General features: G+C 29.9%; 1 protein-coding gene across 2 annotated transcripts in view; it reads left to right on the plus strand.

Annotated features, from left to right (window-relative positions):
* MS3_00007847 (uncharacterized protein) overlaps positions 1–11135 on the plus strand; it is a gene marked incomplete at its 5' end in the record, with an annotated part of 89776 nt that extends 78641 nt beyond the window's left edge. For both annotated transcript variants that reach the window (XM_051216192.1, XM_035732945.2), the window contains 3 exons: positions 2637–2820; positions 5897–6222; positions 7500–11135. In XM_051216192.1, the coding sequence (XP_051066759.1) occupies positions 2637–2820; positions 5897–6222; positions 7500–9665 (2676 nt within the window). In that variant the 3' untranslated portion in view covers positions 9666–11135. The remainder of the gene's footprint in view (positions 1–2636; positions 2821–5896; positions 6223–7499) is intronic.
* Between the last annotated feature and the right edge of the window lie 485 nt (positions 11136–11620).

Consider the following 11620-nt stretch of genomic DNA (forward strand, 5'->3'; position numbering starts at 1 on the left):
AAATACCTCTTGAAGCCAGTCGCTAGTGGGCACCTGATGATTGTTATTGACTGTTAAATAGAATAAATGTTTGTCTAGTTTTTTTATAAATGAAATAATATTTTATAGACATGTAATTTCGTACTTAATCTGTTAAGTAAAAGATAAATAATGATTTATTTGAAATATTCTTAATTTCAAGTAACAATAATATTGACATAAAAAAATATTCTAATTTTTTTGAAATTATCACTTTTTTGGACTATTGTGTTAATTATAAGCAAAGATGGATAATGGCTAGCAGTCGAATCGTCCTATTTGAGATTCGTCAGCTGGATGTACCTGCATTTCAGAGTTGACGTTCACTTTGGGACTCGAACCCATTAACTTCCACTTCAAACGTCATTGCGTTATCCATCTTTGCTTATAATGCTTGTGAATTAAAACAATATCGAGGCAATATGCATAGTATTCACATATGCTAATAACAGACTGATCAATTAAAGTATTAAAAATTAATGGGAAAATCCAAGTAAACAATGCCATGTGAATTTATTATACTAATTGCTTCCATTAATTTCATACTAATTCTAAATGAATTAAATCAACAACTTGTATAAAATATCTGAATGAAAATTATTATCATTAAGATAATAATATTTCGATAATATTCACATTGACACGAAATAACGAAGTTTTCTTCTTCTTCTTCTCCTTCATGTTACTTAAATTCTATTCTATTCTAAATAGATTCCTTTCATTCAAAAAAGTTCTGCTCTTTCTTCTTGATTAATTAATTCCTTCATATTTCTTTATATCACATTAATTTATGAATCATTATGTTATGATATGAAATTAGGTCAAAAAAAAAAAATGTAACAAATGTTATTGTAGTTCGATTAACTATACTCTGTAAACTTGATAAAACTTAAGATAAAAAAGGTTAGTCCAGTTTGATAAAGTTCATAACAATTTGATTATCAACTGAAGAAGAATGCTATATGCAAAAGTAATTATACGAGTATGATGAATGTTTGTTGAAAACAACAACAACAACAACAAAAGGAAAAAAGAAGTTAATCGTACCTGAAATCAATTAAGAAAACTTAATAACTCATTTATTTTATGGTAAAGTAATAATTAAATATTTTTTTAAAGAAATCAATAATATTGTAAATAACTATTTTAAATTCTTGATTCATTATGTGAAAAATTATTCAGTTGCTTAAAGGTTTAACTAGACTTGTTTTTTTCTTCTTTATGTTGGAATTGGTTACTATGAGGATAGTTACTATCTTAGTTACTATCAGGATATTTATGTTGTTACCCATTAACTTACAGAATAGTTATGAATAAATAAGTCATGGAAGAAGGGCATGAAAAAAGTCAGTAAAAGAAAAAACACTAATGCATTGCAATAACGAAATCATGATATATTTATTATATTCTATTGAGTAGAACATAAAATATTTGGGATTTTATGATTTGGTGTTTGTGTCTTTCACTAGGAACGAATAACTAGATTGAATTGACTCAAGTTTAAATATTATAATGAAATATATTAAGATATTTGTTGTGATCAGAACAAGTTTGTTTATGTTGTTACATCATTTGTGTCAAAGGTGGGACAATATATATTTGTATTAATGTCCATCTGAATAGATATAAAAAATATGATATTTGTAATGTGAATGAGTAAAGATAATTCCCATTTTTGTCAGTAGTGTAGTATTTGAATAGATTAATTACGTTTGTCACGAGAAGTGGTCCACGTTGGATGGTTAGTTAGGAACTTCTTTCTCTTAGACAAAGCACAATTTACCAATATGCGAAATATTACGGATTAAGCGTTCTCTACGAGCTCTGAAAGTTACGAATCTCCCCCCACCCAGTGTATGTGCACTACTGAAAAGTCCTAAGTTAGGACGAAACATCTGCGCAATCCTTACTGGTATTCAATGGTTGTCTAAATGAGATCCTTAATGTTAATCATAAAGTGTATTGTTGTTTTATCATCACGACTAATCTAAATAACGATTAATTTATCTGAAATTATCATTTCAAAGCTTTGTACTTATAGCCACAAAAAAATGACAAATTATTTTTTACGATATCAAAATATAAAGATAAACATAAATTTTCTCTTTTAAAAAGGAAGTGATCCCAAAACATTCCGGAAAACTGTTCTTGTTTGAAAGTGTTCCGCTACTTGTAATATAACCAATGCATATTAGGTAGCTAAAATTGTTGTCTATTTGCAAAAAATATTTTCATGTTTAACAGAACTTTTTAAAGTGCTTATCATGCTATTTTAATCTCTAAAATGACTAAAAGGGGCATATATATCTAGATATTTTTGTACTATGTTTCTATCACATTGTATTCTTTTCAGTCACAATAGAAACCGATAAATATTTACAAAAGCATATTTCAAGGTCTTTGTATTGTGAATGGATTTTTATTTACTTAAATAAGCCAATTTTCATACAGCAAACAATAGCCATTTGTTGATGGTTCTTAAGTGGAAAAATGGTTCACTAATTCCTGAAAGAAGAATCCAAACACCTACCATGTTTTTTTCTTCATCCAATCAACAATTCTTCTTTGAATATTATTTATACTGTTATTTTATACTTATAATTATTCTCTTATTACAGGTTAAAAAAAGAGTTGGTGAATCAATTGAAATACTGGAAGCTTTAGCAACAGAAGATCGAGATTTAGAAAGACTTAATAAATTTCTTTATTCGAAATCATCTACTCAAATTCCGGTGAATTCGTTAAAACAACTTATTGCATGTAGCCTAATACATAATCCATTTATCCGTTATTCAATTCAAGGTAATTTTTCTTATTGAAATTGAAATAAATGCATTAAAGTCAAATGATCAGAATTGGTTTTGTGGAGATTTTAGAAATTTCACTGGTTGAAAGCATGAGTCAATTGAAACTAGACAACCATGGAAAACCTGGAAGCACTGGACGGCCGTTTCGTTCTAGTATGGGACTCCTCAGCAGTGCGCACCCACGATCCCGCTTCCCGCGGGATTCGAGCCCAGGACCTATCAGTCTCGCGCCAGGCGCTTAACAATACCAGGACGAAACGGCCGTCCAGTGCTTCCAGGTTTTCCACAGTGGTCTAGCTTCGATTGACTCATGCTTTCAACCAGTGAAAGTCAAATAAGATGAGAATGTTTTGGAATTAATTCTTAGGTGATTGAATACAAAATTACTTTTTGACTATTTATTAGAGTATAGATTTATAGAACCTATTTTGATAGCTTGAATAAATTTAGAATGAATCCAAACGATTTAAGAGCGGATAATCATTCTTCTTAATAAGATGTACATATTAAAAGTGACATCTTATTTAAATTTTTAAGAATACAACTTAAAATTAAACTATTTTCATTTGAAAACAATCGATATTTGTGGTCTGTGTAATAGTTTTTGAATATATAAATTCCTTATGGAAATAAAGGTTAACCTCCTAAGTACAATTTCGAATTCTGGTAGATAATTTTATAAGTTTTTTTTTATTATGAATATAATAGGAACCATAAAATACAAATGGTTTGTACTTGGATATATCCCTTACTTGCTACTTATATGTTGCACTTATATCATATCATCAAATGATATGAGATTGGTAATATCCCACTGAATGTCAGCTTATCTATTTAGACGCAAACAACTAGATGCAAGGATTGTTGTTCTTTATCTTGACTTCTTGACGGATTATTTGCTGACATAGTTATGTTTAGCCGAATCAAAATGATATAAATGTTTAACGGAAATCAGATTATTTTGTGACTTATCTTTAAGATGACTAACCTGTACAAACTTCGTATACTATTAGTAACTGGTAATTGTTTAGACGTAATAAAAAGTCAAGTTTTTCAAGTTTCACAGTATTACAAATCAGGGAAGAATGACGTTTGTTACTTAAAATCATCTTAAAAGAGGGGAAATAAGTGAAATTTTTAAATACATTTAACAGAGAATATGGACGAACCTTATAATCAGTTTGACTGATTTAATGTTTCACCTCACTAATCTGTATAATCTTTATTGAGAAATATTATTTATAACTAAGTTACAAACCCAATTAATTTAAGAACGATTTTTTTTAATATAAAACAGTCTTCAGTCTCTATTTACAACATATGTAATATGAAACGGCACCAAGTATTAGGTTGTACACGACAATAAGGCGACATAGAGATTAGACGATTATAAATCCGATAATAACAACAGTACTAAAAAAATAAAGCAAGAAGCAGTAGGTGAATTCAAAGCTAACATAGCCTTCAGTGCTTCTACATGTTACAACCTAATATTTTTTAACAAATCGAATAAAATTAGCGCAAAACTAGTAAGGACTTTTATTTTGAGAATGAGAGTTGAAGGGTTTGTGTGATCCCTTTCAGTAAGTAGTCATATGCCAAGAAACAGTAATTGGACACATATCCTTTTCATTTCGTACACTAGTTCCTTTTTTCATTTTACCGAGGATAAAAGGAAGTATTTAGCGACGAGCATGAAACATACTGGCGAACTTGTGTAATACACAAACACTTTAACAAAGGCAGTGACTGAAGACGACAATACTGACAGAGTGGTAGACACCGCTTCTTTCATTCACATTTACTGTATAACTGTGACAGTAGCGTCATGGATTAACGAAGTCATAAGATATCTACCACTTAAATTTGTACAATCATTTTAATTTAGTAATCCACTCGCCGAAACGTGATTATCTAAAGGAGAACTCAACAACTTTATTAAAGTTAATTTTTTTCCTTAATTTATTCATAAAACTAATTTTTAGCTTATTGTAATGAATTCATTAGTGAAATATCATAAAAAATGGTATCTTTCATAGGAATAACACAACTTACTTGTCACCAGCAATTACAGATCATCAAGGCTTTGTGTGCATACGCTTCACGTTCTATCTCTGTGTAACTTGATGAAGGGCAGTTATGCGAACTATAATTTGTTAATTATTCCGACTCCCCACATCAATGATAAAGTAAGGAAGATGGAATGTTACACCACGATTTAATAGTTGGATTGGGGGGTTAATTTAAGCGACACCATCATTGAAGACCTAGAAGCACTAAATGACCGTCTCGTCTCAGTATGATAATAATCAGCAGTGTGCATCCACCCTTCCTGCACATAAGACTCGAACCCAGGGCCTTCGGTATCGTGCATAAACGCTTAGATTCTAGACTACTGAGCCATCATCCAACGGTGTTAATGTCTAACTTCAACCAATCCACAATATTAAGCGACCGTCCATCACTATCTTCAGTAAGTAACTGCCTCAAAACAGACATGGTTGAACTCTACTGATCACGGCTTCCAAATTAAATTATTACGATCTCCACAAACCCCCATTCTGATAACACCAAGATTTTTTATTTACTTCCAATATTAAATTATATTTACTAATAAGTAGGATCCTGCCTGGGTATTTTTATTTCAGTACTTCAAAATTTATACCAATAAACACAACTTACCATTAATGAGGCACCAAACATTTAGCTCTAGACCAAAAATGTCAGAAAAATAACTTAACAATTTCGGGAGACAATATTTAGAATCATGGTTTTATTTTGTACGTAGTTTAGTCAATGGTAATGTGTATTATGAAACTCAGTTTTACAAGGAAGACTGTAACTAAATACATCTCATTACTGTGCGAATCAACCTATATATTTTGAAGAAAGTTTTTTGAAATGAAGTGTAATATTGAGACTTGTCTGGTGCAACACAAAATGAACAGTAATTTAGTGAGATTCTCGCTAAATAATATTAAAATGTGTTATACTACTGACAACTTTTAAGTAAGATCGTTTTTTACTTAAAATATATTGTAAATATTTTTTCTCGAATATCTGTTATTAAGCTTTATTGGGAATGATGAACGATCGCCAATCATCAGGTCTACATCATAGTTTTGTGAATCCTCTTGATGCAGTCGTTGAGGAGAAGAGTGATACTACAAATCATAGTTTCACTTTAGATAAAGTTAGACAAACAAATTCAGTACCCATCTATGCAAGTGTTCAGTTGAATTCTTCAAGAGGACAAACAAATCAAATTAGCTGCAAAACAACTGGTTCACTATCATCTGCTGAAAACCTTCCTTCAAACGCCCACTGGCCATGTTCATCTGATACAGTCACTACAGGGGATAATTTCTTTAATAAACCATGTCCATTAAGGTTGAAGGTGAGTCTTATGTAGTTAGTATCCCGAAGACAGTAATATTACTTTTATTTCTATATGTCTATCGTGAAGTCGCATAAATAACTTTAATATAACATACTCGTTGATCATCGTATTAAAAAATTAAATAATATGATATCTTCCATAGCCCAGTGAATGTGTAGTCCTTGAATGACTGATAAGGACATCTAAAACGACACCCTATTATAAGACGTTCTGAAACAGTCCTTCTAATAGTTTAGTGTAAATTAAACACGCTTCTTTGAGAATCAACAAAATGTTCGGAAAAACAACATTATTTATAACTGTAATCCAGGTCTTGTGAGCGTTTAAATTGTATTTTAGTTTAATTAAGGTGGCAGATATTTGTTACTCTCACAATCAGTCGGAGATTTAATGATTCATTTAATTCGGAACCATTTTTATTCAATAAAGTGAAGTACATATTTTGAAATCCTGATTTTATAGGGCTGTTTTGTTCTGAGTGAATTAAAATGAAAATAGAGAACTTAAAAACCATTCCGAGTTAAAATGCACTTCACGAATAGTTTCGTAACATTGTCTTTATTTAAAGCCCAAATTGTTTAATATTGATAAGAAAGCACTTGTGTATCACTGTACAGTGAAAACGACACAGCATGAAAGCAAAATCACACGAAGTGTGTGCTCATTGTGATACGGATTTTATCCAATAAGTATGTTAATGAAAATTTATTGTCTTTTCCCTTAGTTCATAGTATTTTTCCAATTAAACCAGGTTTTTATTTATACACCGATTAACAGTCAGTCTTGTGTCATTTAAATTGTTCAATAGTTTTAGGAATTTCATTGATTCGATTATCAGATTGTTGTCTTACAATGCTGTTTCGTCAACATTTTTGAAAATTTGTAAGAAAATATTGTGAAATCTATGTTCTGTCGTTTGTAAAGGGATAAAAACATTTGACATGGTTTAAAATAAATGGTAACGTTTAAAAAATGTAAACTGCTTTGCAGAGACTATGTTAGCTATTATTCATCCTAGGAGCCGTTAGGGTCTGATCTGGAGATAATATAAAATTAAGCTCTTTATTTCCCAACCATATTCAAACATGATGTTGAATAATGATGTATATACACTGATGAAATGGCACGAAAAGCATAAAGTAACTCCAACAATGCCTAGAAATTAATAAGAGGGTAGAACTTCAAATTCGTACCCTCAATATGTTTATCAAAAGCATAATAATTTTGACGTAATTAATGTGCTATATTTCAAATTTTTTTCGCGTCTTGTACAGAAAAGATACCCATCTGTTCCAATAAATCAATACACAGTTAACGATGTCTGTGAGTTATTTTCAAGTATCGTTGACATTCATCCATCTCATATGCAATCTTATATATCCAAAATAAAACAACTAAATATTAATGGAATTGTACTCTCAGTGTGTGATCTAGAAAATCTAAGACAAGAATTAATGATTGAAATAAGTGACTGGCAACTGATTTATAAACTGATAACTTGGTTACGATCATCATCTACTAATGGACACATAACTTTCTCAGAAAGTTCACAACAAAGACTAGGTGGTATTTCTACAAATGAATTTGATGTAAGCGACCTGCTAACTGGATATAACATGACTTTTAAAAGTAAATATCAGCAACCACAACAACGATTATCTAATCACACACTACTTACATCGATGCCGTCTTTAAATTCTGAAAAAATGTCATGTACATCAGATCAGAAACCGAAAACATCTAATCCGTTTCTTGTTAGACAAACACCTTGGCTTGTTTCGCCAAAAATACCAATCACAAGCTTATCATCCAATGGTAAATCACTTGAACCATTTCAAGAATTCACTCTTGAACAACGTCCTAGTCCAGATACTTCTGACCAACAGAATTCCTGTAGTGCTATGGAAGAACCAGAATCGCTATGGAAAACTGACGGTTTAATAAATGTTTCTGCAACTACGGATAAAACACCCGTTCCACATCCAAACATGTTGGTTGGAAGCATTGAAAATTTGCATATAATCAGTAATCCCAACCTGTTTTCACACCAGGAAGGCTTGAGTAAACCAAAAGAAATAAGGAAAGCAAGTAAGCATCCGAACAATCATGAAATTAACATCAATAAACCAGAAGTTAAAGTTACATCAGGACATTCCTTTCATAGAAGCATGCAAAACTCATTGCATTCTAATCGGTTCGTCAATAAAAATGGTTATGCCAGTCGTTCATCCATTGATTTAAGAACAGTTTTTGGTCCTGAACAAAAAAATCCACCGAATATAAATTTATTTAGTAATTACAGAATCATACATAATTCGAAGAGAAACCGCGTTAAAAAGGCTTTAATAGAACAACATCGAAGGCAACAACTACAACAACGGCATCTTTTAACGCATAATCCTAATTTTAATTATTTTGTAGATCCAGAATTTTGTTCATCATTTGTGTGTCCATTAACAAAACATAATGCGAATTTTTATAACCATGATTTATTCAATAATATAAATCATACGTTTGATTCAAACATACAAAATATTAATGCCTCTAAGTTGAGGCGCATCACTAAACAACCTCGTAGTAATTATGATTATCAAACTATCGAGAATAATACACCTGTATTAATCGCTAACGGTTATAACAATGGAAGTAGTATTAATAACAACGAGGATCACATCAATAACATAACACCAAGCAAAATCCATATTAAACATTTAGAAGAATCATTGAATAACGTTGAATCTGAAACAGATGATACAGTTCAATCTTCGGACAATAAAAGTTCTCAACTTAAGTTTCTTAATCAAAACAAATCATTTTTAAATCATTTAAAATATTATCCTTCTTATAAGATTCATCCAAAAGCAATTTTCTCTTCACCAGCTTTAACACCAGCTCAGTTAACTAGTCTACAAGCTTATACTGAATGGTCAACAAAAATGAATCCTTACTTTGCAAATGCAACAATGATGACTAACACAGGGTCTGTTATTCCAAATAATTCAACTAATGTTTGGCCTAGTTATCTGGACCAACATCAAGTAAATAAATTCCCTATATTTAAGTCATCTACACACAAAACATCCGATCACAAATCATTTAGACCAAGTCAAAAGAAAAGGCCAAGAAAAACAAATCCAGATGACAATGAATATATTATAAATACAAATAAAGAATTTCAACCTACTAATTTAACAAAAGATAATGTATATTCATTAAAATTATCATATGATTCAGATGCTGAATTGTGTACATGTGATTACTGGTATGAATTAGAAAAGGCAAAAGAAAAGTTTACAATTAGTGAACCATCTTTAAGAGCTGAATCAGATTTAGTAAGTATAGATGATTTTGTTATTGATAATGATTATCAGTCAAGTGCCACAGAATCATTAAATTCAACCCATATATTACAAACAGACAAGAGTAAACTTTCAAAATAACATTCAATTAAATGATTACAGTAATAAAAATTTTTTTTAAAAATCTTTGTATTATGTAACTTTTAATTTTGAATATCATGATACAATTTTTTTTAAAGAAAAATGTTTTCATGTATAAAACAAATAAGCTGAGTTATACTATTGATTACAGTTACCATTATCACTATCTATGTTGTTTAATTTTATTGTGGTTTCTACACTATTCACTTATACTGCTGAATTTGGTCTATAAGTAGTACAAATATCCAATTTATTCATAGTATTCAGTTTAACAATCTCATTTAAGAAAACAGTACATGTATGTATTAGAAATCATTACAAATGTATATCCCGAATAGGTTACAGATATATACAGATATATTACGAAACAGTAACTACATTTAGTGAAACTGAATCATTATTTGCCTAATAATCAGGATATTAACATATAAACGATAATAATTCTTAATACTTTCTTAGAGTACAGTATTGAATCATTAATATCTTCACAAAAATTAATTTGTTTCAATAAACCATTATTTTTTACAAAGAGTTCATATGTAATAATCTGTTATAAACAGTATAAAGATCTATCATATACTCACTCATTTAATCAAGTAATACATTTCTTTGTAATCGATTCAAATGGATAGCAGGAAAATAAAAACTTATATATGTTTATGCATTTTTTTTGAAAGTTTTGTTGTCAATTTACAAATCAATTGAATATTTCTGTCATTAAGTTATGAAGTTTATTTTTCATTCTTTGTAACACATGTAATTTATCATGATAGCCATGTTTTTATCCTGGTTTTCTTTTTTTTCTTTTTTGTGATTGTGATTAGTAAAACTGATATATTTCCTTCTGTTCATTTTTATTGCATTTACTTATGATTTTATGTCTACTTCGGAATTTTAGTTATTATTATTCATATACCATATACCATCAACAAAATATCCGCCATAATTCTTATCTAGACGGTTTATTTTCCTCGTACCTGTGTTTTATTTTTTATAAATCAATACGGTTTTCTTTTTGTACAAATGTAAGTAAATATATTGTGAACATTATAATTATAAATACCATGTAAATTTGTTGTGAATAATTGCTTGTTTACTACATATTTTTACCACCAGACATACTTAGAGTATCATAGAAGATGTGGAAGATTTGTCTTTAAGGTTTCACATTAATTGTGAATCAAATTTCTAGTGAAATCTAGTCTCTGTTTGCAGGAATAGTATTGAAAATTCTAATGATTTGCTTTATCATATAATCACTGAGGCATGAGTATACCATAAGTTTATTATACAGAATTAATGATTAAAATACAAGACTTTTCGTTACATCATTTACACCAACAGATTTGAAGAGGTTGTCATGGCGAATCATATGAGTATTACTTTAAGAATCTTAGACACTCACGTACCATGTTAAACATTCATAAATTTAATTTTACAAAAACACACATAATCATAAGCACTTTCCACAACATAATACTCTAGTGCAAACAGAAACTGAATAAATGAATACATTCATAGTGTAAGTCATAACGAAAAGCAAATGTGAATTGCTGTTAGTCAGGTGAACTTAATGGTAACATTGGTAGTAATTAGACAAATATTAATGGAATAATCATAAATTTAGCATGGGAATTAAAACAATGAAAGTAACAACAATACTGCAAGAACAAAAAGATGTCTGGAACAGCGCAAATACTTTGATGATTAAATTCTTAAAGGAGCTAACGACCATAAAAATAATCATTAGATTAAAAAAACCTCAAAATATTTGTAACGTGTTTAATCTATCCTTGTTTACAATATCTGCGAAAGTCGTTCACATTGTCCTGATCACCAGATTATCTAATATGTATCTTATTTTGTGGAGTTGCCTGGTTTAGGCTGATACTTTCTTTTAGAACTAGAAAGCAACTGATCTAAAGGCCTAGTGTTGTCTGCATCTCCTATCTGTC

The sequence above is a fragment of the Schistosoma haematobium genome, chromosome 4, assembly GCF_000699445.3.
Source record: "Schistosoma haematobium chromosome 4, whole genome shotgun sequence".
Classification (NCBI taxonomy): domain Eukaryota; kingdom Metazoa; phylum Platyhelminthes; class Trematoda; order Strigeidida; family Schistosomatidae; genus Schistosoma; species Schistosoma haematobium.